The sequence below is a fragment of the Pipistrellus kuhlii genome, unplaced genomic scaffold (genome assembly GCF_014108245.1).
Source record: "Pipistrellus kuhlii isolate mPipKuh1 unplaced genomic scaffold, mPipKuh1.p scaffold_m20_p_90, whole genome shotgun sequence".
Taxonomy (NCBI): Eukaryota; Metazoa; Chordata; class Mammalia; order Chiroptera; family Vespertilionidae; genus Pipistrellus; species Pipistrellus kuhlii.
Window position 1 is genome coordinate 201,253 of NW_023425596.1, and position 26,836 is coordinate 228,088.

Sequence of the window (26,836 nt, forward strand, 5' to 3'; positions counted from 1 at the left end):
AAAGCATTGCAGAGTTTGTGCAAAGAAGGACAGTTTCCCTGCCTCTGGCTCCACCAGAGCAGAAATAATCATCGCGATTCAAGGGCTGATGTTATTAACACAAAGAGCCCCTTTTAGGGGTTGAATTATGCTCTCTTGGAGAGAGAGAGAGAGAGAGAGAGAGAGAGAGAGAGAGAGAGAGAGAGAGAGAGAGAGAGAGAGAGAGAGAGAGAGAGAAAGAGAGAGAGAGAGTCCTGACTTCCAGGAATCAGAAAGTGACCTTATTTTGAAATAGGGTTGTTGCCTGCTAATCAGTTAAGATGAGCTGGCAATGGGGTGGGGCAGAGCGGACCCTCATCCAAGGGGACTGGTGTCCTCCACAGGAGACCATCCTGTGAAGACAGGCGTGGAAGAGGGCCCTGGTGATGAAAGCAGAGATTGGAGTTAGGCAGCTACAAGCCAAGGAACGCCAAGACGGCCGGCCAGCAGAGGCCCGCCCGCGGCGAGGAAGGGAAGGGTGCCCTGGCGTGGTTGCAGAGAAAGCGCGGTCCCGCTGACACCTTGGTCTCGGCCCAGGGCCTCCAGATTGCAAGCCAGCAGACTTCTGTGGTTTGGAGCCGGCCAGGGTGTGACACCGCTGCGGCAGCCTCACGCACCTCACTCCACGCTGTGAGTCAATAGGAAAACTGGCACAGGCCGGAAGAGGAAGGACACGGGACTCTTGTGAAAGCGGCACGGAAAGCCTGTGCACAGCGGTGCAGCTTTCGCCGTGTTACCCCACCCCAGCGTGCAGTGACTTAGAAACTGCAAACACTATGCCTCCAGCTTCTGTGGGCTGGCTGGGCCCAGGACGGCCTTGCGGGGGCCTCACTCCGAAGTCCTCGGCTGGGCTGGCTGGCAGGCCCCGAGCCTCAGTCCGAAAGCGTCCCCGTCCTGCAGGAGGCAGGTCCATGCACACGGGGCTCAGGCAGGTCCATGCACACGGGGCTCAGGCAGGTCCATGCACACGGGACTCAGGCAGGTCCATGCACACATGGGGCTCAGGCAGGTCCATGCACACACGGGGCTCAGGCAGGTCCATGCACACACAGGACTTAGGCAGGTCCATGCACACACGGGACTCGGGCAGGTCCATGCACACGGGACTCAGACAGGTCCATGCACACAGGGCTCAGGCAGGTCCATGCACACACAGGGCTCAGGCAGGTCCATGCACACGGGGCTCAGGCAGGTCCATGCACACACAGGGCTCAGGCAGGTCCATGCACACGGGGCTCAGGCAGGTCCATGCACACACGGGACTCAGGCAGGTCCATGCACACATGGGGCTCAGGCAGGTCCATGCACACACGGGACTCAGGCAGGTCCATGCACACGGGGCTCAGGCAGGTCCATGCACACGGGGCTCAGGCAGGTCCATGCACACACGGGGCTCAGGCAGGTCCATGCACACACGGGGCTCAGGCAGGTCCATGCACACGGGACTCAGGCAGGTCCATGCACACACGGGACTCAGGCAGGTCCATGCACACGGGACTCAGGCAGGTCCATGCACACACGGGACTCAGGCAGGTCCATGCACACACGGGGCTCAGGCAGGTCCATGCACACACGGGGCTCAGGCAGGTCCATGCACACGGGGCTCAGGCAGGTCCATGCACACGGGGCTCAGGCAGGTCCATGCACACACGGGGCTCAGGCAGGTCCATGCACACGGGGCTCAGGCAGGTCCATGCACACACGGGACTCAGGCAGGTCCATGCACACACGGGGCTCAGGCAGGTCCATGCACACACAGGACTCAGGCAAGTCCATGCACACACGGGGCTCAGGCAGGTCCATGCACACATGGGGCTCAGGCAGGTCCATGCACACACGGGGCTCAGGCAGGTCCATGCACACACTGGGCTCAGGCAGGTCCATGCACACACGGGACTCAGGCAGGTCCATGCACACGGGACTCAGGCAGGTCCATGCACACACGGGGCTCAGGCAGGTCCATGCACACACTGGGCTCAGGCAGGTCCATGCACACACTGGGCTCAGGCAGGTCCATGCACACGGGGCTCAGGCAGGTCCATGCACACGGGGCTCAGGCAGGTCCATGCACACATGGGGCTCAGGCAGGTCCATGCACACGGGACTCAGGCAGGTCCATGCACACACGGGACTCAGGCAGGTCCATGCACACGGGACTCAGGCAGGTCCATGCACACACGGGACTCAGGCAGGTCCATGCACACGGGGCTCAGGCAGGTCCATGCACACACGGGGCTCAGGCAGGTCCATGCACACACGGGGCTCAGGCAGGTCCATGCACACACGGGGCTCAGGCAGGTCCATGCACACGGGGCTCAGGCAGGTCCATGCACACGGGGCTCAGGCAGGTCCATGCACACACGGGGCTCAGGCAGGTCCATGCACACGGGGCTCAGGCAGGTCCATGCACACACGGGACTCAGGCAGGTCCATGCACACACGGGGCTCAGGCAGGTCCATGCACACACAGGACTCAGGCAGGTCCATGCACACACGGGGCTCAGGCAGGTCCATGCACACATGGGGCTCAGGCAGGTCCATGCACACACGGGGCTCAGGCAGGTCCATGCACACACTGGGCTCAGGCAGGTCCATGCACACACGGGACTCAGGCAGGTCCATGCACACACTGGGCTCAGGCAGGTCCATGCACACACGGGACTCAGGCAGGTCCATGCACACACGGGGCTCAGGCAAGTCCATGCACACAGGGCTCAGGCAGGTCCATGCACACACGGGACTCAGGCAGGTCCATGCACACGGGGCTCAGGCAGGTCCATGCACACACGGGGCTCAGGCAGGTCCATGCACACACGGGACTCAGGCAGGTCCATGCACACGGGGCTCAGGCAGGTCCATGCACACACGGGGCTCAGGCAGGTCCATGCACACACAGGACTCAGGCAAGTCCATGCACACACGGGGCTCAGGCAGGTCCATGCACACATGGGGCTCAGGCAGGTCCATGCACACGGGGCTCAGGCAGGTCCATGCACACGGGACTCAGGCAGGTCCATGCACACACGGGACTCAGGCAGGTCCATGCACACGGGGCTCAGGCAGGTCCATGCACACACAGGACTCAGGCAAGTCCATGCACACAGGGCTCAGGCAGGTCCATGCACACACGGGACTCAGGCAGGTCCATGCACACGGGGCTCAGGCAGGTCCATGCACACACGGGGCTCAGGCAGGTCCATGCACACACAGGACTCAGGCAAGTCCATGCACACACGGGGCTCAGGCAGGTCCATGCACACATGGGGCTCAGACAGGTCCATGCACACGGGGCTCAGGCAGGTCCATGCACACGGGACTCAGGCAGGTCCATGCACACACGGGACTCAGGCAGGTCCATGCACACATGGGGCTCAGGCAGGTCCATGCACACGGGGCTCAGGCAGGTCCATGCACACACGGGGCTCAGGCAGGTCCATGCACACACGGGGCTCAGGCTGTCCATGCACACGGGACTCAGACAGGTCCATGCACACGGTGGCTAACGGTTCTGAAGCTGCACATGCCCGAGTCTGAGGCTCAGAGGATGCGACATCCCTTTTGCTGCGTTCCGTTGCTCAGAGCAAGTTCCGAGACGGGTTTTCAGAGCTGAGGAGGAGAATAACTCATCTCTTGGTGGAAGGACCCGCATAGAATTTCTGGCCATTTGCATTCTCCCCACCCCTTTCACCCACAGACGGGCGAGAAGAAAACACTTTGATGATGCCCTGCCAGTTGCTCCGTTAGGAAGCCTGTCTCCTACACCAAAAGGTTTCAGGTTCGATCCCGGGGCACACGCATGCAGGAGGCAATGGTCGATGTTCTCTCTCTCTCTCTCTCTCTCTCTCTCTCTCTCTCTCTCTCTCTCTCTCTCTCTCTCTCTCTCTCTCTCTCTCTCTCCCTCTCTCTCTGGTACTCGGCCAGGCTGTGGGGAGACAGACACCGCCCTTCCCTGCTGGGGAGTGTCCGTCGCACACTCTGTGGAGGGCTGTTTTGCAACCGCTCTCCTAATCACAGAACCGCTCACCGCTCGGGAACAGGGTGCACCTGTGGAATGGTATGAGCACAGCCTTCTTCATTGCGACACAGATTGTAACACTAAGTGGTGGGAAAACAGCTTGCTGCGTGAGAGGCCTGTCTGTCCACCGGAAAAAGCAAGAGGAAACGATGCAAAACTGTGCAAGCCGGGTCACATTGCTGTCACGTGGGGGACTCTGGGGGCACCATAGTGTGCGGCGTGCACTGTGGTTTGCGTGCCAAAGGGGCGCCCGTGCCCGTGTTTGCTGGCAGATGCAGAGTCGTTGCTGCTGCGTGGCCTGGCTGATACTGACTGATGGGACGCCTCCGAGGTCCCCTTGCCTTCCGGTTTCCAATTACGGGCAGGGGAACGCCCCCCGCCCGCCGCCTTGTCCTCCGCGCTCTTTACCCCACAAGCCTCCTGTTTGTGCAGCCTGCGGCCTGTGCGCCCGCCCGCCTTATCAGCCGGCCTTTTGGGGATCGGGCTTTCCGTCACGCAGCACCCGGGGCCGCTCCCTGCTCCCCAGCCCCGGGCTCCAGCGTGGGGACCTGCTCCTCCGTCTTCCCCTTCCCCCGGGACCCAGGGGCTCATGGGAGGAGGTGGGCCTTCTCCCCAAACCTCCCTCTGCCACAGCCCCAGCCCCCTCCCCCCCCCCCCAAAGCAATCCCAGGAAAAGCCACTCAGGCTCTTATCTCTTCCCTTAGGGTTGGCCCCTCCAAAGCCAGCTCCTGACGTACACACTGAGCGGGCGCCGCCCTGGAGTCCGGGAAGCATGCCGGGCCGGTGGAGTCACCTTGGCCTGGTCCTCCCACCGGCGTGGGCTCTCTCCTCCGAGCCAGGGGAGGGGGGACCCACCCAGCTGGCAGGGCCCCCACCCAGCTGGCAGTGCCCCCCGCTAGGGAGGGAGGAGGCCACAGGGCACCTGCTGTTCTCGGAGATGGACGCACGTCAGCTCACTTCATCCCCACAGCCCTTAGACGGGGGGCGGGGGGTGGGGGGGAGGGGGGCACCCCTTTGACACGCAAACCGCAGTGCACGCCGCACGCTGTGGTGCCCCCAGAGTCCCCCACGTGACAGCAATGTGACCCGGTGCGCGTAGTTTTGCATCGTTTCCTCCTGCTTTTCCCGGCGGACAGTCAGGCCTCCCGGGAGGTGCAGTGAGCTGTTCTCCCACCGCTTAGCACTGCCATCCGTGTCGCCGTGAGGAATGTGGTGCTCCCGCTCGCCCTGCGTGACAGATGAGGACACGGGGGCCCTGGCGGCCGGAAGGCCCGCCCCAGGCTGCCCAGCGCGAAGCGGCAGCGCCGGGACTCGAACCCAGGCCTTGTGGCTCCAGGTGGTCTCCTTGAAGCCGGAGTGTCATTCGCACAGACCCCCCACCACGAACGGTCGATCCTGGGGGTTTGCCACGTTAGTGGGCGAACACAGCGAGGCCCCAGGTGCATCTCCCGGGAGAGGCAGGTGCCGGGAGGGGACTCAACGCTCATGAAGAGGAGCCTGACAGAGACCAAGCTTCGTGGCGGGAGTCGCCCTGTGGTGGAGGCGACCTCATTCCCACTGGGCTGTGCACAAAGCAAGGCTGCCCAGGGAGAGGCAGGGGGAGGCAGCAGCGCCATGCAGGCCCCATTGGGGGCCGGGGGACAGGAGGCACTGTTTTTCCTCCCCTCCCTTGGGGAAGCCCAGTGGTCAGATCACAGGGGCCCGGCTTCGAATTCGGGCTGCGTGTCTCCACCCTCCCTTTGTGGCCTTGGACCGTGAGCCTTAGTCTCCTTTTCCACAAAATAGGGAAACTCAGGGCTGATTCCAGCTGTACCGGTTGTTAAAACATCGAGCTACTTCCAGGTTTGGGTGGTGAAAATTTGCTACCCAAGACCCGCCCCTCCCCCTCCAATAGCATGTCGGGGTTCTTCCAGCACCCCGAGTTCCAGCAACTGAGAGGGGAACGCGAGGCGAGTGGAGGCCACAGGGATGCTTTTCCAGCACGCCGGCAGAGTCGTTACTGCGACGTGGCCTGGCTGATACTGACTGATGCGAAAGTATTTTTTTAATTATATATTTTAATGATTTTCCACAGAGAGGAAGGGAGAGGGATAGAGAGCTAGAAACGTCGATGAGAGAGAAACATCGACCAGCTGCCTCCTGCACACCCCCCACCGGGGATGTGCCTGCAACTAAGGTACATGCCCTTGACCGGAATCGAACCCGGGACCCTTCAGTCCGCAGACCGACGCTCTATCCACTGAGCCACACCGGTGTTGGTGGGAAAGCATTTTGAACATCTCTCCTGGGTGTAATGATCGTGGCGGGTAAGACTGCTGTAAGGAGTCAGTGAGCTAAGGTCTCTCTGGAGTGACCAGGCAAAAGAGTAGTTATGTCATTACTAGTATTACTATTAATAATAGTGATAATAGCCGAAACCGGTTTAGCTCAGTGGATAGAGCGTCGGTCTGCGGACTGAAAGGTCCCAGGTTCGATTCCGGTCAAGGGCATGTACCTTGGTTGCAGGCACATCCCCAGTGGGGGATGTGCAGGAGGCAGCTGATCGATGTTTCTCTCTCATTGGTGTTTCTAACTCTCTCTCCCTCTCCCTTCCTCTCTGTGAAAAAATCAATAAAAGCTGAAACCGGTTTGGCTCAGTGGATAGGGCACTGGCCTGCGGACTGAAAGGTCCCAGGTTCGATTCCGGTCAAGGGCATGTACCTTGGTTGTGAGAACATCCCCCGTAGGGGGTGTGCAGGGGGACAGCTGGTCGATGTTTCTCTCTCATCGACGTTTCTATTAGCTCTCTATCCCTCTTCCTTCCTCTCTGTGAAAAATCAATAAAATATATATTTAAAAAAAATGATAGTGATAATAATAATAACAACAAAACTCATTCTCCTTCTGTGGCTTCACTGAGTAGCCATAGCTGAGTGGGGGGATTCTCCCACTCAGCGCCGCTTAGAACTCAGTCTCCCCATCTCCGTGCTCCCTACGCCCCTCCCTCCCAGGTGACCCCTGGGCCAGGATGGCGGGTGCGGCTGCTATCGCCCGGCCTGTTTGCCTTCCCTCCCCATGGGCTGCCGCCCCAGCCCAGGACCTGGGATAAAAGGCCAGGACACCCGCATCCTGCTTCCTGCTCTCCGGCCGGGACCATGCTCCGGCTCCTCCCTGCTCTGGTGCTCCTCGGGGCGCTGGCCGCCCCCCCAGGTAGGCCGCTGTGTGGGGTCCCCGGGAGAGCGAGGGGCCCCATCCCGTGGGCGGTGGGTTCTGAGCCTGAGCCCCAGCTCCCTCCACCTCTGCCTTCTGCCTCCCAGAGGCAGCGGGAGGAGGGAGGGAGGGCGCAGGCACGGCTCTGGAGCCGGCTGCCTGGGTTCCTATCCTGCCTCTGACCCTTCCGGGCCGCGACCCTGGGCCTGAGCCACTTAACCTCCGAGCTTCAGCTCCCTCGCTGTGAGGTCAGGGCGGTGATGACCTGCCGCAGGGGGCTCTGGGGGCATTCACTGAATTGATGTTTGAGGAACTTTTTTTTTTTTTTAAATATATTTTATTGATTCTTAACAGAGAGGAAGAGAGAGGGACAGAGAGTTAGAAACATCGATGAGAGAGAATCATCGACCAGCTGCCTCCTGCACACCCCGCACTGGGGATGTGCCTGCAACCAAGGTGCATGCCCTTGACCGGAATCGAACCCGGAACTCCTTGGTCTGCAGGCCCACGCTCCATCCCCTGAGCCAGGCCGGTGAGGGCTGAGGAACTTTTTAAGAGCTCAGAACAGTATCGGGCCCTGTCTGCTCTCAGGGGTAATTGTTACTCTTCCCTTCCCTCGCCTTCCGTGGGCCCTTCTGGTTCTGAAGGGCCCCGGGGCGGGGCTGGGAATGGGGCGGCGGGACCCGGGCGGGGCTTGTGTGTGACCTTGGGTGAGGCTGTCAGTCGCCCGGCTCCAGTGCCCTCCGCCCCGGGAGGAGGCGAGAGACAGGCCACCGTGTTCAGGCCGTGCTTCCCGGAGCCTGAAAGCTTCTTGGAAAAAGAAACGCTTCTCGGAAGAGCCCGGGGCCTCTCTGAGGCGGAGAAGGAGCCTGGCGGCCGGGCCTGGCTCAGGGGTCGAGCGTCGGCCTATGAACCAGGAGGTCACGGTTCCACTCCTGGGCTGCCGGCTCGTCCTCCAGTGTGGGGCGCGCAGGAGGCCGCCGGGCAATGATTCTCTCTCATCGTGGCTGTTTCCCTCTCTTCCCTTCCTCTCAGAAATCAATTTATATAAATAAAAATATATATAGGAATAATATAGTGCCTCTTTATTATATAAACATATATAAAAATTTATATATATTAGATATATAATTTTTAGTAATAATATAGTGCCTCTTTAAGGCACTATATATTTTATTTTATTATTATTTTTTTTTACAAGTAAGAAGGCTGACTGGACAGAGGTGATTCTCCCCAGCCCAGCCTAAGAAGGAGAATTCCACTCTTTCATTCTTAAGTTTCTTTCTGGGCTTTGCGGGTCCACAGCAGAGCTGGAGGGTCGGGTGGAGACGGCCAGCAGCTCCCGCTCCCTGGTGCTAACTCCACCTCCACGCCCCCAGCCTCTGCACCTCCCGGAAGATGCTCCCTGATCTTCTCCCAACAGCCCTACCTGCTCCCACCCAGCCTAGTCCTGTTCTGTGTGTGTATGTGTGTGTAGGTGTGTGTGTGTGTGTGTGTGTGTAGGTGTGTGTGTGTGTGTGTGTGTGTGTGTGTGTAGGGGTGTGTAGGGGTGTGTGTGTGTGAGTGTGTGTGTGTGTAGGGGTGTGTGTGTGTGTGTGTGTGTAGGGGTGTGTGTGTAGGTGTGTGTGTGTGTGTGTGTAGGGGTGTGTGTGTGTAGGGGTGTGTGTGTAGGTGTGTGTGTGTGTGTGTGTAGGGGTGTGTGTGTGTAGGGGTGTGTGTGTGTGAGTGTGTGTGTGTAGGGGTGTGTGTGTGTATGTATGTGTATAGGTGTGTGTGTGTGTTTGTGTGAGTGTGTGTATGTGTGTGTGTGTGTAGGGGTGTGTGTGTGTAGGGGTGTGTGTGTGTAGGGGTGTGTGTGTAGGTGTGTGTGTGTGTGTGTGTAGGGGTGTGTGTGTAGGGGTGTGTGTGTAGGTGTGTGTGTGTGTGTGTGTGTGTAGGGGTGTGTGTGTGTAGGGGTGTGTGTGTGTGAGTGTGTGTGTGTGTAGGGGTGTGTGTGTGTATGTATGTGTATAGGTGTGTGTGTGTGTTTGTGTGAGTGTGTGTATGTGTGTGTGTGTGTAGGGGTGTGTGTGTGTAGGGGTGTGTGTGTGTAGGGGTGTGTATAGGTGTGTGTGTGTGTGTAGGGGGTGTGTGTGTATAGGTGTGTGTGTGTGTGTGTGTAGGGGTGTGTGTGTGTAGGGGTATGTGTGTGTGAGTGTGTGTGTGTGTGTAGGGGTGTGTGTGTGTATGTATGTGTATAGGTGTGTGTGTGTTTGTGTGAGTGTGTGTGTGTATGTGTGTGTGTGTGTAGGGGTGTGTGTGTGTAGGTGTGTCTGTGTGTAGGGGTGTGTGTGTGTGTAGGGGGTGTGTGTGTATAGGTGTGTGTGTGTGTGTAGGGGTGTGAGTGTGTGTGTGAGTGTGTGTGTGAGTGTGTGTGAGTGTGTGTCCTCCCTCCTCTCGCTCCTCAAACAGCAGGTCTGATCAGCCCCGTCTCCCCACAGGGGCTGCCACGACGTGCCCAGCCTGCTCCTTCCCAGGAACCTGCAGAGAGACCGTCTGTCCTCCCGCCAAGGCCTCCTGCCTGTTCCGCCAGATGCAGCTGGGTAGAGGCCGACCGGGCTGGGCGGAGAGGCGGGGGGAGGGGGTGGCAGGGCCGGAGGGGGTCCTGGGTGAGCCTCCCTGGGACTGGAGGCTCCCAGCTCTGCCTCACCTCTCAGCTCAGTGCTGTGTGTGTGTGTGTGGGGGGGGGGGTGGGCTGGAAGGGGCGGTCTCAACACCAGGTGAGGCCCCAGACTGACCCCCGGGAGGGCCTGGGGGTGTCTCTAATCTCCCCTCCTCCACCTCTACCCTCAGAGAACGAGATCTTCATCAAGAACGGGTCGTGCGTGGCCCCGCAGGAATGCCGGGAAGGCGTCCTAGCCCTGACCTACGCCCCCGGCTCGGTTCTCAGCGCGGCCTGCTGTGACAACAACTGCAGCCTGGTCGCCCCACCAGCAGGTTTGTCCCGCCGCTGGGCGGAGTGCCCTGGGAACCTGGCCTCCGTTTCAAGCTCCGCCTGGCTCCTTAGAGTAGGGGTGTCGAACTCAATCAGAGAAGGGGCCAAAATCTAAAATCCAGCCTAAATCACGGGCCGAATGGTTTACTGAACAGTCATAAACTGTCATTGTGATGGAAACGCAGCAGAGTGCAGTGATGACAGCGCGGTGCGGGCCACATTGCAAGGCCTGGCAGGATGGATTTGGCCCGCGGGCCTTGTGTTTGACACATGTGCCTTAGAGCAAGGAGAGCCTCGGTCTTCCCATCCGGAAAATGGGTGTGAGCCAGGTTTCACAGAGGGCGCATCCACCACCCAGCTGGCACGTAGCAGGCCCTCCATTAAGGGTGGCTGTGGTTGATGAGCCATTGGGGGCTGGAGAGAAGCCCCAGACCTTCAGTTCTCCGGAGAGGGGCTCCCCAGAAAGCGAGTTATGGGTGGTCGCAGGCCCAGGGGGGGCGAGCCAGCGGGGTGCCCGGGTGCAGGATTTAAGGACGTGCTCACGCGCACGCACTGACTCCGCCCTCCCACGACCTTGACAGTGAGCACCCAGCTGGCCTCACTCTAGACCTGGCCCTGAGCGGTGACAAAGACTGCTTTCTGTGGCTCGGTGATTTCTTCAAAGAAGGGATTGGCATTGGGCGGGGGTAGCCATGGGGCGGCCGGAGAGCTCCACACGTGGGGCGACGAGCCATCCTTTCAAACTCCTGGGGTGTCCCTCCTCCTACGCGGTGCACCTCGACCAAACAACACCCAAGGCCAAGGGGAAAGGTGGGCGTGCCATTCAGGATGTAATGCACCGGGCCTCGGCTGGCGAACCAGGAGGTCGCGGGGGTTAGAGAGTTGGCCTGCACCCTGAAGGGTCTGGGGTTTGAGTTCTGGTCAAGCGGATGTACCTGGGTGGCAGGTTCGATCCCTGGCCCAGTCAGGAAGCACGCAGGAGGCAACCAATTGATGTGTCTCTCACATTGATGTTTCTTTCTCTTTCTTTTTTCTTCCTTCCTTCCTTCCTTCCTTCCTTCCTTCCTTCCTTCCTTCCTTCCTTCCTTCCTTCCTTCCTTCCTTTCTTCTTCTTCTTCTTCTTCTTCTTCTTCTTCTTCTTCTTCTTCTCTCTCTCTCTCTCTCTCTCTCTCTCTCTCTCTCTCTCTCTCTCTCCTCTATCTCTTTCTCTTTCCCCCTCCTTCCTTTCTACTCTCTCTAAAAAGCAATGGAAAAAACTCTCAGGTGAGGATTAAGAACAACAACAAAGAATATAAAATGTCAGTGTTTTTTTTTTTAAGCATTTTTTATTGATTTTAGAGAGGAAGGGAGAGAGAGAGAGAGAGAGAGAGAGAGAGAGAAACATCAATGATGAGAAAGAATCATTGATTGGCTGCCTTCTTCACGCCCCCCTACTGGGGATCAAGCACACAACCTGGGCATGTGCCCTTGACTGAAATCAAACCCGGGACCCTTCAGTCTGCAGGCCAAACCGGCTAGGGCTAAAACGGCAGTTTTGATTGAAACTGCTTTGAACAAAACTACTATGAGTAGAGAAGGATCAAAGGGACTACCTCGAAATACTTAGTAATTGTCTTTTTAAATCTTCACCTGAGGATATGTTTTTATTTATTTGTTTGTTTGTTTATTTATTTGTTTATTTAAATACATTTTTATTGATTTTGTACAGAGAGGAAGGGAGAGAGATAGAGAGTTAGAAACATCGATGAGAGAGAGTCATCAATCAGCTGCCTCTTGCACACCTCCTACTGGGGATATGCCCGCAACCAAGGTACATGCCCTTGACCAGAATCAAACCCGGGACCCTTCAGTCCCCAAGCCGACGCTCTATCCATTGAGCCAAACCGGTCTCGGCCACCTGAGGATATGTTTTTATTTATTTTTGGGAGAGAGGAAGGGGGAGAGAGAAACATGGATATGAAAGAGAAACATCGATCCTCCTGTGCCCACCGGAGTGGGGATCAAACTGGCAGCCTAGGCATGTGCCCTGACCGGATCAACCCCCCAGCCTTTTTGGTGCACCAGACGACGCTCAACCAACTGAGCCACCCTCCCCTTGGCAGAGGACCAACAGCAGCTCCGTCCAGTGAAATAGAAAGTTATCTGTATACTAGAGGCTCGGTGCACAAAATTCATGCACAGGGGTGGTGTGTGTCCCTCAGACCAGCCTGCACCCTCTCCAATCTGGGACCCCTCGAGGGCAGTCGGACATTCCTTTCACAATCCAGGACTGCTGGCTTCCAACTGCTTGCCTGCTTGCCTGCCTGATTGCACCTGCTTCTTTTTTTTTTTAATTTTTATTATTATTTTATTTTATTTTTATTTTTTATTAAATTATTATCTGTGTACATATTTTAACATTGCCCACCCCCTAACTGCTTCTGCCTGCCAGCTTGATCAACCCCTCACCACTCCCCTGCCAGCATGATTGATGCCTAACTGCTCCCCTGACAGCCCAATTGCCTCTAACTACCCTTCCCTGCTGGCCTGGTCACCCCCAACTTTCCTCCCCTGCCAGCCTGATTGTCCCTAACTGCCCTCCCCTGCAGACCTGGTCCTTCCCAACTGCCCTCCCCTGTTGGCCTGATCACCCACAACTGCCCTCCCCTGCTGGCCATCTTGTGGTGGCCATCTTGTGTCCATATGGGAGCCGCCATCATTGACCACATGGGGGTGGCCATCTTGCGTGTTGGAGTGATGGTCAATTTGCATATGACCTCTTTATTATATAGGATGTAATGAAAGGTTTTCCAGGAGCCAAACCAAAAAGTCTCAAAGAGCCCGGCCAGGATGGCTCAGTTGGTTGAGCGTTGTCCCCGGTGGGGCCCGCACCTGAGTTGTGGTTCAATCTCCGGTCGGGCCCAGATTGAGTGCAGCTGGTGCTGGCTTTTCTCTCACATCGATGTTTCTCCCTCTCCCTTCCTCTCTCTAAGCTCGTGCTCGGGTGAGGATTTAAAAAAAGGTTACAAAGAAATGGGTGAAATTAATTTTAAAAATATATTTTATTTAATGTGCCACACCTAAAACATTTCAGCACATATGTAGTCAATCCAACATTCCTCATGAAAAATTCCACATTCTTTTTCACACTAAGCCTCTGAAATGAGGGTGTGTCTTACACTCACAGCACATCCCTAAAGGAACGAGCCGCCTTCCACATGCTCCACATGTGGACAGCACTGGGGTGGGCAGCACTGTTCACAGTTACGGTTCTTTTTCATTTATTTTAAAAACATTTATTTTATTGATTTTTACAGAGAGGAAGGGAGAGGGATAGAGAATTAGAAACATTGATGACAGAGAAACATGGATCAGCTGCCTCCTGCACCCCCCTCCCCCCCTCCCCCAAGGTATGTGCCCACAACCTTGACCGGAATTGAACCTGGGACCCTTGAGTCCGCAGGCCGACGCTCTATCCACTGAGCCAAACCGGTTAGGGCCATGGTCCATTTTTAGTCTCCTTTCCTGGTACTGGCCGATATTTCAATAGAAGGCCACACGAACATGCCTCATGGCTTAGTTTTGACTCATGAGAAATATGCTTCCAACAGCTTCCTCTTCAGTGTCTAAGAAAGCTCTCAGCATTAGTCAGACGGTGGAGAAGCTGAAGCCACAGTTCCATCCACTCTTTTGCAGAATACCACAAGACCTCAAAACCCAAAATAGCAGGATCCCTTCTTAATCCCTTTTGCAACGGGAGGTCTTTAAGGGAAGGCCGGCGCTGTGTCTCCAGAGCGGGGCCTGGTCCACGGGAGGCACCCGAGAAATGTTTGTGGGATGAATCCAAGGGCCCTGAGGGTCCTTTCCTCGGAATGAGCCCTCAGGGGCCGGAAGGAGGTGGCCGAGGCCAGCTGGCCCCGCTCTGGAGGAGAATGCTGTGGGCTTTGGCGGGCGGAGGCGGCAGGACCAGGGCTGCGGACGTGTCCCTCAGCCCCATCCCGCCCTGACCGTGCCCCCTCCCCCCAGGCGGGGCCCCGCCCAACGGGGTGAAGTGTCCTTTCTGCTCCGGGAGCGGTTCCACCCCCTGCGACTCCCTCTCGGTCCTGAGCTGCACCGGCCCCCAGACCGTGTGTGCCACCCTCCGGGGCACATGGACGCGAGGTAAGGCTCCCGCACGGCCCGCCCTCCTCCCGCTGCGCAGGGAAGGGCTGGGGTCCGTCTGCGTGCGTGCGCGGGTCACTATGGCTCCTGAGCAAATCCTCTGCCAGGCCAGTGACTTAAACACATCCACCGCCGTTCCATGAGCACGTGTGGTCTCCGTGGGCTGAGGCGTCAGGAGGGGCCCAGCGGTACCGTTCTGGGCCTCTCGGTGGTTGCAGTCAGGAGGTGGCGGAGGGCAGCTGTGGGACGGTGGAGGGGGGTGGGGAAGGGGGTGGGGGGCTTGCCGTGTGGTCTCTCCGCCTTGGCGAGCTTGGGCTTCCTGCCGTCATGGCTGCCGCCCTCTCTACCTGGGGCTGCAGACGTGGAGAACAAGCAAGCCAGCCACCAAGTGGCGGCGGCATGGCCTCTGGCAGCCTCGCTCTGGGAGTCACACCAGGGCCCGTCTGTCGGGCTTTCCTGGCTGGACCAGTCACAAAGGTCCATGTGGCTTAAAAGGAGGAGGCATATTTATATTTAATATATATTTTATTGATTTTTACAGAGAGGAAGGGAGAGGGAGAGAAACATCGATGAGAGAGAAACATCGATCAGCTGCCTCCTGCACACTCCCCACTGGGGATGTGCCTGCAACTAAGGTACATGCCCTTGACTAGAATTGAACCCGGGACCCTCGAGTCCACAAGCCGAAGCTCTGTCCACTGAGCCAAACCGGCTAGGGCAGGTCCTCATCTCTTGATGTTTCAAAGAATTTGCGGAGGTATTTTATTTTATTTACTTATTTGTTCATTTATTTATTTTATTGACTTTTCACAGAGAGGAAGGGAGAGGGATAGAATTAGAAACATCAATGAGAGGGAAACATCGATCAGCCACCTCCTGCACAGCCCCTATTGGGAATGTGCTCACAACTAAGATACTGCCCTTGATGGGAATCAAACCTGGGACCCTTGAGTCCCCAGGCCGACACTCTGTCCACTGAGCTAAAACGGCTAGGGCTCGAAGGTGTTTTAAAATCCCCACTTTCTGCAAATGGTTGGAGCAGGGGCTTTTGGAGCAAAAGGCTTAGGCTAGACTGACCAGGTGATGCACTAACCGTGAAGCCACCCAACTGACAGAGAGAGTGGCCTGGCTCCTGCCCCGGCAGCACGGTGGCCCGGGGCCTCCGAAGGGCCTTGTTGCCACACACAGAGGCCACGGACAGCACCGGGAGGCCCCGAGGCCCCGCCTCGTGGCCAGCTGCCCCAGGACAGAGCTGTAGGCGATGGGTGTGAAGGAACAGCACGAGGTGACCAGGGATGCTGGAGAGTGAATGGCACAGAGACACAGACAGACCTCCAGGAGGCGTCCAGGCCCTGAGCCCCCGACGCCCTCTGTTCCCCTCTGCAGGGGGGCCCCCGGTGCTCCAGGGCTGTGCCACGCCGGCGCTGTGCCGCCTGCCAGCGAACAGCATGCTGGGCCCCGAAGCGTTTGGGTTTCGCCTCACGACCCCGCCTGAGTGCCGCTCCGAGGACCTAACCACCCGGCCAGGTGCTGTGAACCCTGACTTCCGGGACCCTCCCCTCCCCGCCCTCCCTCTTACCCCACCCCCACTTCCTTCCCGATCCTGTCTGTTCCCGGGGCTCCCCCTCCTCCTACACAATGTTCCCAGCGAGTGTAACCACTCATGTTCATGAGCGTGCACACACCACACACACATACACACACACGCGCACACACACACTCACACACACATGCACACACACACATGCACACACTCACACCCATACACACACCCCACACACACACCCCACACACATACACACACATACACACCCACTCACACCCCACCCCCCTCACACACACATGCACCCATACCCACCCACACACACACACACACATACACACACTCACACCCATACACACACCTCACACACACCCCACACACACATACACACACATACACACCCACTCACACCCCACCCCCTCACACACACATGCACCCATACCCACACCCACATACCCACATACACACATACACACATGCACACGCACACACACACATACATACATGTACACACACACACACACACCACCTGACTTACCCAGAAGAGAAAATCCCATTGGCACATAGCCACACATCCTCAAATACCCACATTTATTATTATTTTTATTTTTATTTATTTTTAAAAATATATATTTTATTGATTTTTTACAGAGAGGAAGGGAGAGGAGAGAGAGAGCTAGAAACATCGATGAGAGAGAGAGACATCAACCAGCTGCCTCCTGCACCCCCCACACCAGGGATGTGCCTGCAACCAATGTACATGCCCTTCACTGGAATCGAACCCTGGACCTTTCAGTCCGTAGGCCGACGCTCTATCCACTGAGCCAAACCGGTTTCGGCAATTATTTTTTTTTAAAGATATATATTGTATTGATCTTTTACAGAGAGGAAGAGGAAGGGAGAGGGATAGAGAGCTAGAAACATCGATGAGAAGAACCTGGGACCCCCGAGTCCACAGGCCGAAGCTCTATCCACTGAGCCACACCGGTGAGGGCAAACACCCACATGTATATCCTGGTACTCAGAGCAGGCCTGGAGAGGAGCACGCATGCCTCACCAGGAACGTCCTGTCCTGTAAGAGTGTGAGAGACCTCACCCGGGTCTCTTCCTTCCTCCTTTCACGTTCCTGCCTGTGAACGAAGACGATGGCCGCTGGCTCCCTGGGCGTAAGGCAGGCGCCGGCGGGGATTTCTGTCTCCCAGGAAAGAGGGGTGTCCCTGGGTGGAGCTCCCGGGGCGCTGGCTCTCTAAGGGGGCGCCTGATCCGAATGCGGGCCTCCCGGGGGAGGGAGGGACCTGCCAGCCTCGGCGGCCCCTGTCCTCAGCGCCAGCATGGGAGGCGCTTTGGCTGGAAATCGCAGGCCGAGGGCGGTTCTGCGGGGCAGACGCTCTCTCTGCTGAATCTGCAGCGAAAAGGGAACATTCCTACTTTCGCTTCCTCAGATTCCAGCTGCTAGGAGTTCTACTTGTCTTCCTCTCTTTTTTAAATATATGTTTTTATTGATTTTTAAAAATACACATTGTATTGATTTTTTACAGAGAGGGAGAGAGAGTTAGAAACAGCGATGAGAGAGAAACATCGACCAGCTGTCCCCCTGCACACCCCCTACGGGGGATGTTCTCGCAACCAAGGCACATGCCCTTGACCGGAATCGAACCTGGGACCTTTCAGTCCACAGGCCAGTGCCCTATCCACTGAGCCAAACCGGTTTCAGCTTTTATTGATTTTTTCACCGAGAGGAAGGGAGAGGGAGAGAGAGTTAGAAACACCAATGAGAGAGAAACATCGATCAGCTGCCTCCTGCACATCCCCCACTGGGGATGTGCCTGCAACCAAAGTACATGCCCTTGACCGGAATCGAACCTGGGACCCTTCAGTCCGCAGGCCGACGCTCTATCCGCTGCGCCAAACTGGCTAGGGTGGAGTTTTACTTTTCAAAACCAAGCAGTGACTTAAATTACTGATCGCAATGGGGCGGGGGAGGTAAATCTGGAAAGGAAAAGGGGAAGATGGGATTGCCATGCTGGAACGTGGCTGGGGGACGTCTGCATACGCAGTTCCTCCGGACGTATATCCGTGCGAGGACACAGCGGCTGTCAGATCCAGACCCACACATGCGGACCGGGAAAGAGACGGGACAACATGCACAAAGCAGCCCTAGTCGGTTTGGCTCAGTGGATGGAGCACTGGCCAAGGGCCTGAAGGTCCCAGGTTCCATCCAGGTCCGGACACACTGTGGGCTCCATCCCCAGTAGGGGGCGTGCAGGAGGCAGCCAATCAATGATTCTCTTTCATCATTGATGTTCCCATCTCTCCCTCTCCCTTCCTCTCTGAAATCAATAAAAACATTAAAAAAAAGATAAAATAAAAGCACAAAATATCCACAGATACGCTGAAATAGGCTAACATCCACAAACGTTCATGTCTATGTGCCAGCCTATATCCAAGCACCCCACGCCTTGCTGGAAACATGGACACACACAGACACACACACACAGACACACACACACTCACACTCACACACAGACACACACACTCACACACACACACACTCACACACTCACACACACACACACTCACACACACACACTCACACACACACACTCACACACACACACTCACACACACACACACACATCCTACATACACATACTCACACACACACTCACACACACACACTCACACACACACACTCACACACACTCACTCACACACACACTCACACACACACACATCCTACACACACATACTCACACACACACACTCACACACACACACTCACACACACACTCACACACACTCACACACACACGTCCTACACACACACTCACACACACACACATCCTACACACACACACTCACACACACACTCACACACACACACACATCCTACACACACATACTCACACACACACACTCACACACACACTCACACACACTCACACACACATACTCACACACACATACACACACACACTCACACACACACACACACACACACACTCACACACACTCACACACACATACTCACACACACACACTCACACACACACATGTCCTACACACATATACTCACACACACACTCACACACACTCACACACACATACACACACACTCACACACACACATCCTACACACACATACTCACACACACACTCACACACACACACTCACACACACTCACACACACACACATCCTACACACACATACACACTCACACACACATACTCACATACACTCACACACACACACTCACACACACACACTCACACACACTCACACACACACACTCACACACACTCACACACACACACATCCTACACACACATACACACTCACACACACATACTCACATACACTCACACACACACACTCACACACACACACTCACACACACTCACACACACACACACACTCACACACACACACATCCTACACACACATACACACTCACACACACACTCACATACACTCACACACACATACTCACACACACACACTCACACACACACACACGTCCTACACACATATACTCTCACACACACACACACACACACACACACACACACACTGTCCTCCAGCAGCTCACCTTCCTCTCTTTCCAGTTTCCCAAGCAGCTTCCACCCGCAGCAAAGCCAAGGCCACCACCACCTGCTTCACCTGCTCAGACAGCGGCCACTGCCACCCACTCTCCTGCCCGGTGGAGAGGAACTACTGCCTCCAGGCGGCGGGCGTCCTGGGTGAGCGCCCCCCCACCCCCCGGACGGGCTGGGAGGGGGCAGGGCGGGGCCTGGGCACAGCCAGGCCTCTCCCTGCCCCCCGGCTGCTGCCGTACGGACCCACAGCGGCCTCCTCCTGCCCGCGGAGGACAGGCCGGTGGCAGGGGAGGATGTGAGTTGACATCCGATGCCACAGTTTAGTATTTACTGCTGAATACTACGTCAACTAGCACAGGGGCTCGACGAACAGAACAGAAACAAACCCGCAGACACAGAGCACATTGTGGCTGTCAGGTGGGAGGGAGGCTGGGGCTGGGGTAAAGGTGACGGGACCAGGAAGTGCCAACCAAGTCATTAAAACAGCCGTGGGGTGTGAAGTACAGCCCAGGGAACAGGGCCACTCTCACTGTAATGACGCTGTAAGGTGCCGGGTGGGCACTGGACTCACAGAGGTGATCGCCTTGTAAGGCACGTAAACATCTCATCACCATGTTGTGCACCTGAAAGGACATAATGTAATAGAAAAATAGTTCGGTGCTCAATTTTGGCAAAAAAAAAAAAAAAAAAAAAAAAAAAAAAAAAAAAGGAAAGAAACAACAGAGTAGTGACTTTTATATATATAGTGTAAAAGGACAAATACTACATGATTTCACTTATATGAGGATCTAGACGAGACCATGGAAACAGAAAGTAGCTGCCGGGGGAGAGGGGAATGGGGCGTTGCTATTGGATGCGTAAAGCGTTTTAGTTTTGCCAAATGAAGTCCTTCTAGAGACCAGCTTCACGATATTAATGCAGTTAACACTGCTAAACTGTACACTTAAAGAGGTTAAGACTCTATACATTTCATATTATGTGTGTTTGTTTTTAACCACAATTTTAAAAAATCCTTCATGGCACAAAATACGGTTTATTATTTCCCAGCATTCTGTGGGCTGCCCCGGCTCGTTGGGGCCGCTCTGCTCTGCTCCTGGCGTGAAGGCTGAGCCACCGAGGTGGCTGCAGTCAGCTGGGAGCTCACCGGGGGTGGAGCGTTCACGTCAGCCTCTCACCTCCCACCTCCCACCCCCTCTCTCCACCGGGCCCCCAAGCCTGGCTGAGCTTCTTTCAGTGTGGTGTCCGGCTTCCAAGGAGGAAGAAGTGAAAACCAGCCTCTTCAACTTACTTTATTTCAGTTTTTAATCCTCACCCAAGGGTATTTTTTCCCGTTGATATCTATCTATCTATCTGTTTATTTATTTATTTATTTAAAATATATTTTATTGATTTTTACAGAGGAAGGGAGAGGGATAGAGAGTTAGAAACATCCATGAGAGAGAAACATCCATCAGCTGCCTCCTGCACACCCCAACTGGGGATGTGCCCACAACCAAGGTACATACATGCCCTTGACCAGAATCGAACCTGGGTCCCTTCAGTTCGCAGGCTGATGCTCTATCCACTGAGCCAAACTGGTTAGGGCTTTCCATTGATTTTTAGAAAGAGTGGAAGACAGGGAGGGAGGGAGGGATGGGGAAGAGAGAGAGGGGGAAAGGAGAGAGGAATATATATATATTGTATTTATATCAATATATCTCAATATCTCTCTCTCTCTCTCTCTCTCTCTCTCTCTCTCTCTCTATATATATATATATATATATATATATATATATATATATATATATAAATGTGAGAGAGACACATCAACTGGTTGCCTACTTGAACATGCCCATTCCGAGGCCAGGTCTTGAACCTGTAGCTCAGGCATGTGCCCTTGACCAGGAATCAAACCTGAGACCCTTCGGGGAGTGGGCTGATGCTCCACCCACACCGGCCAGGGCTACCGGCTGCTTCTTAAGGTGAAGCCCGGAACCGCCACGGTCTGCGCGTCAGAGGCAGTCATGAGGCCAGCCCAGGGTTCAGGAATGAGGAAAGAGATTGCACCTCTGGATGCAGCAGGGGTAAGGTCATGCTGCAAAAAACACAAAACCGTGTGGGATGGGAGACACAGTGGGGCCATCTTGAAGTCTACTGGAGCCGGACCTTCCTGCTGAGGGAAGAGTTGAACCAGAAAGCAGTCTGTCTGTGGTATAAATTTTAAGAGACACAGAAGTAGTGTAAACAGGAATGCCTGCAGCATGGTTGGGAATAGTAAGGACGGGGGACCGGGCGGGCACGGGGTCCCCGAGAAGCCCTGGCTAAGGGGACGGGGTGCTCACAGGCAGGCTGCTGAGACACCTCAGAACCAGAGCCACCTGCTGACTGGAACCCTAGGGGCGGAGGCGGGAGGACGGCTCTGAGCTGCGTCTGGATGCACAAGGACAGGTCTGTGTGCATCAGGGTGACCTCAGGCAGTCTGAACGCCAGCGATGACCCGCCGGGGGCCTGCCGGCTTGTGATTGCTCTTCTTCCAAACCCGCTTCCAAATCTCTCCAGCCGTAGGGGGCGGGGACTCTGTCTCCTGGAGAAACGGCTCCTGCGTGGCCGCCGAGGACTGCAGATCGGACCAGCCCGGTGCCTCTGGCCTGACCCTCAGCGCCGGTCTGGGCTACTGGGTCAACACCACCTGCTGCCAAGGCAGCTGCCAGGAGCCCGCGCCTCCGGGTACGCTGCCCCGGACGCCAGCGGCCGGGGGGGGGGGCTGCGGGGGTGCGTGGAGGAGTGAGTCCTGGTTGAAGAAGGCGGGCGGGCGGGCGGGCGGGAGCATCAGGTAACCCCCTTGCCCCAACCAGGCTGCCCGAGGGCACTGACCCTGCTCCTTGGGGCGGAGCCCAGGCTGCAGGGCGGGCCCTAGCGCCCCGGTCCGCCCGCTGACCCCGTCCTCCTCCTCCTCCTCCGCAGCGCCGCCCGCCGCCCGCCCCCTGACCAGGTTCCTGTGTCCCACCTGTGCCGGCGGCCTCCCAGGGCCCTGCGACTCCTCCCTGTACGTGCAGTGCCCCCGTGGGGAGATCACGTGTGTCCAGCTGGACCTGGTGTCTGAAGGAGGTAACGTGCGTGTCTGGTGTGAACACGTGTGTGTGTGTGAGCGAGCCCGCGCGCACGGCTCTGGCACGAGGCGGGCTGGGTTCGGGGCCCTCCTCTGTCATTTCCGCTGTGTGACCAGAGATGAGTGGCTTCGTCCCGTGGAGCCTCAGTTTTCCCATCCGGTAAATGGGAGAACTGGGAACACCCTCCCCCCCCCCCCCCAGGGTTTCGTGAGGAAGAAGCGAGTCCATGAGAGAGGGGGGAAAGCAGAGGGCATACAGCAGGCCGGGGGCCAGGCTGCCTGGGGTCCAACCCCAGATCTGCCTCTCGGTGCCTCAATTTCCCATCCGAGAGAGAGGAGAACTGTAGTCCCTGATTCCTAAGGCTGTTGTGAAAATCCGGTAAGATAATTCCTACAACTTCCAGATGGGTGATGCCCCAAAGAAATATAGTGTGAGCCACATGTATAATTTAAACTTTTCTAGCAGCCACATTTAAAAAGTACAAAGTAACAGATTAAATTAATTTAGTTTATATATATATATATATATATATATATATATATATATGTGTGTGTGTGTGTGTATATATATATATATATATATATATATATAGAGAGAGAGAGAGAGAGAGAGAGAGAGAGGCCAGATTATTATGGTCTCTGAATGCATACTAATCTGGCCACTCTGTATATCCTATATAATAAAAGGCTAATGTGCAAATTGTCCCCTCAACCAGTTCAACCAGCAGGCAGGCCGGCCAACTGCCCATGTCCCCTCCCCATAGACAGGCTGGTGAGACCCCACCCCTGCACGAATATATATAGATACACACACACACACACACACACACACACACCCTGGAAAAAATCGGGACTGTTTTAAAATGCCACGGTACATGGGACAAATTGTTAAAAATCGGGACGTCTGGTCACCTTATATTAGTGGGGAGACAGGAAGTCAGCTCTACTCAGAAATGTCGAAACGTGTGGGTTTAAGGGGGGTGTGCCTCTCGGAACTGACGCGATTCAAGGTCAGCGGTCAGTGGTGTTGTGTGTGGGCAAGTCTTCCTTCCGTGAGGCAGGCAGGCCTTCCGTCAGCATTGCTCAGGGACCGATGTGCGGGGCGCCTGGGTGTAAGCACAGTGCTGTGTGTGTGTGTGTGCCTGTGTGTTTCTGTGCCTGTGTGTGTGTGCCTGTGTGTGTGCCTGTGTGTGTGCCTGTGTGTGTGTGCCTGTGTGTGCCTGTGTGTGTGTTTCTGTGCCTGTGTGTGTGTGCCTGTGTGTGTGCCTTTGTGTGTGTGTGCCTGTGTGTCCCAGGGCACAGGTGTGTGTGTGTGGATCGTTGTGGGCCTCTGGGGACCGCAGGGGAGCTGCGTGTGACTGAGATGTGTGTGCACGTGGGTACGAGCGGGTGGGGGCCTGAGGGTGGGTGTGGGACAGGGCCTCACGGACACGGCTCTTGGAGGAAGTCTATTCCAGCCCAGGGCAAAACGAGACACAGACCCACCAGGCTGCGATGCTTACATGTCCTCTTAGCCTTCGTGTTACGGAGACATTCAGAGACAAATACGAGGGAACAGTTCAGAAAACCCCCCACACTCCCCGCCCAACTCCAGAAACCACGCATTCGTGGCCAGGCCCGTTGCACCAGTGTTCCTTTGAGCACAAACTCAGGTATCTTATCACGTCAGCCGAGAGGATTTCCAGCCACATCCCTCGACGACAAGGACTGAAAAATAACCCACCCTTGTTGTGAGGCGTTTTCTGTTGGTAAAATAAGACCATTTCACGTTCCTCTCTCCCATCAAGACCTCAGTAAACGGGCTGCATTTGTATATTTGTAGTTGTAGGGAGGTATTATATAACACTGTATTGTACCGTACGGCTCTGAAGAAGCCTAGGAATTCAAGGGAAGTTGTACACGGAGCGGCCGTGTGACATAGTGGCCTCGCAGTGTCGGTTTTTATTAATTTTGGGCACAGGAGAGGGACGCCTGGAGCACACAGGTCAGGCGCCCAGTGCCAGGAGAAGCAGCTGTGCCAGGCCCCCTCAAGGGCCAGAACATCGCTAGTGAGCTTCCCAAAGGCATGGAATCGGGGGTCTGCCATTCCCTCCCATGTTTCCTTTAAAAAAAAATTTCTTTATTGATTAAGGTATCACATATTTGTCCTCATCCCCCCATTTCTATCCCCCACCCCTCCCCACTCATGCCCCCACCTCCCTGTTGTCCTTGACCTCTGGTTAGGCTCATATGTGTGCACATAAGGCCTTTGGTCGATCTCTCCCCTTTATGTCCACCCTCCTCTACCCTCCCTCTGAGGTCTGACAGTCTGACCCGGGGCTCCTTGTCTCTGGGTCTGTTCTTGTTCATCAGTCTGTGTTGTTCACCATTTCCCCTAGAGGAGTGAGATCATGTCCTACTGGGAATACACTTATAAGAACCGAAAATGAGACAAGAAATAATGGTTATGCTAAGAGGATATGAATCAGTCTGTAGTGAGTTTCTTTCTGAGCCAACAGTTCTTCTTTTTTTTAAAAAAAATATATTTTATTGATTTTGTACAGAGAGGAAGGGAGAGAGACAAAGAGTTAGAAACATCGATGAGAGTCATCAATCAGCTGCCTCTTGCACACCCTCCACCGGGGATATGCCCGCAACCAAGGTACATGCCCTTGACCGGAATCGAACCCGGGACCCTTCAGTCCCCAAGCCGATGCTCTATCCATTGAGCCAAACCGGTTTCTGCCCAACAGTTCTTTTGAGACACAATATCTATCTTTCTTTCTTTCTTTCTTTCTTTCTTTCTTTCTTTCTTTCTTTTTCTTTTTTTACTATATTTTATTGATTTTTTTACAGAGAGGAAGAGAGAGGGAAAGAGAGTTAGAAACATCTATGAGAGAGAAACATCTATGATCAACTGCCTCTTGCACACCCCCTACTAGGGATATGCCCACAACCAAGGTACATGCCCTTGACCGGAATCAAACCTGGGACCCTTCAGTCTGCAGGCTGACGCTCTATCCACTGAGCCAAACCGGTTTTGGCATGAGACCCAATTTCAATGTCAAACAGTTCCTTATGTGTACATGTCAGCAATGATGGTGGGCAAATGGTGGCAATGCAGGTCCAACCCTCTCTGGTTTGGTCCTGGGCAACCCACAGCAACGCACAGCTGCTGACTGCTAATATGGCAAGGTCCTTTAAAAAAATTAATCTATTAAAAATATTCTTATTGATTTCAGAGAGGAAGGGAAATGGTGAAAGAGAAAAACATCAATGATGAGAGAGAATCATTGATGGGCTGCCTCTTGCACGCCCCCTACTGGGGATGGAGCGAATTGAACCCCGTACCCTTCAGTCTGATGCTCTATCCACTGAGCAACACCGGCCAGGGCCCATGCTTCCTATTTGGGGTGACAGTTTTGTTTCCCAAAACCTCAGCCAGCCTCTGGCCTGGCGGACAGGCCGCTCGGAGGGCGGGCGGGAGGGTGTGCGGGGCCCCTTTGCTGCCTCGGAGGATGCTGAGACCTGGGGTGGAGGCTGCGGCTGGCCCCGGCCGCGCCCTCACCCCGCACCGCGTCCCCGTCCCCCCCTCTCCGCAGGCGGCCGGAACCTGAGCGTGCGGGGCTGCGGCTCCCGCGACCTGTGCAACGGGACGGCGGCGCTCCCGCCCGGCCTGCGGCTGGCCGGCCCGCCCAGCTGCAGCTCCCGCAGGCGCGCCGTCCTCGCCTACACCTGCTCCTGGGGGTCGGGGTCGGGGTCCGGGTCCGGGTCCGGGTCCGGGGCGGCGCCAGGCCCCCACCTCGCCCTGCCCGCGCTGGGGGCGCTGGTGGCGCTGGCCGCCCTGGCCCTGGCCTAGCGCCCCCCCAGCACCCCTGTTCCGCTGGGCGCTGGTGGCACCCGGCGCCCCTCCGCTAGGCCTCGCCAGGGGCCCGGAGCTGGGGAGACAGCCAAGGGGCCAGCCTCCTCCCCAGGCTGGTGACAGATCCTCCTTCCCCAACGGATGGACATGACGTAACCTGCACCTGCGGCCGGACATTCCTCAGCGCCTCACCAGGCGCCTTCCATGGACTGTACATGAACCCCCCATCAGCACCTGCCAAGTACCCTAAGCCCCCATCCCTAAGTGCCCAATCATGTGCCTTACATGAAACCGCCAATCAGCATGTGCCGGTGCCCTAAGCCCCACCCCTTCCTGTCTCCCCCCCAAAAGGCCCTTCACCCCTGCAGGTGTGCTCGCTTCCTTTGGGAGGCAGCCAGCCGGCCAGGTCCCTCCCGTCCAATAAAGCCCG

At 56.0% G+C, this 26,836-nt stretch overlaps 1 protein-coding gene across 1 annotated transcript; it reads left to right on the top strand.

Moving 5' to 3' along the window:
* The first annotated feature begins 7,175 nt into the window (after nt 1-7,175).
* Nucleotides 7,176-26,418, top strand: LOC118713929. Its single transcript, XM_036428739.2, has 9 exons — nt 7,176-7,222; nt 9,703-9,804; nt 10,055-10,198; nt 14,202-14,336; nt 15,723-15,863; nt 19,487-19,621; nt 22,016-22,204; nt 22,439-22,564; nt 26,147-26,418. Exons 2-9 carry the CDS (start codon nt 9,795-9,797, stop codon nt 26,401-26,403), a joined length of 1,137 nt encoding a protein of 378 aa, XP_036284632.1. The 5' UTR covers nt 7,176-7,222; nt 9,703-9,794; the 3' UTR covers nt 26,404-26,418.
* The last annotated feature ends 418 nt before the right edge of the window (nt 26,419-26,836 follow it).

Bases quoted from the DNA above. Each gene is read 5' to 3' on its own strand.
- LOC118713929 (XM_036428739.2), top strand. The intron at 14,337-15,722 runs GTAAGGCTCCCG...TCCCCTCTGCAG, and splicing joins CCGGGGCACATGGACGCGAG to GGGGGCCCCCGGTGCTCCAG. The intron at 22,205-22,438 runs CGGCCGGGGGGG...CCGCCGCCCGCC, and splicing joins TACGCTGCCCCGGACGCCAG to CCCTGACCAGGTTCCTGTGT.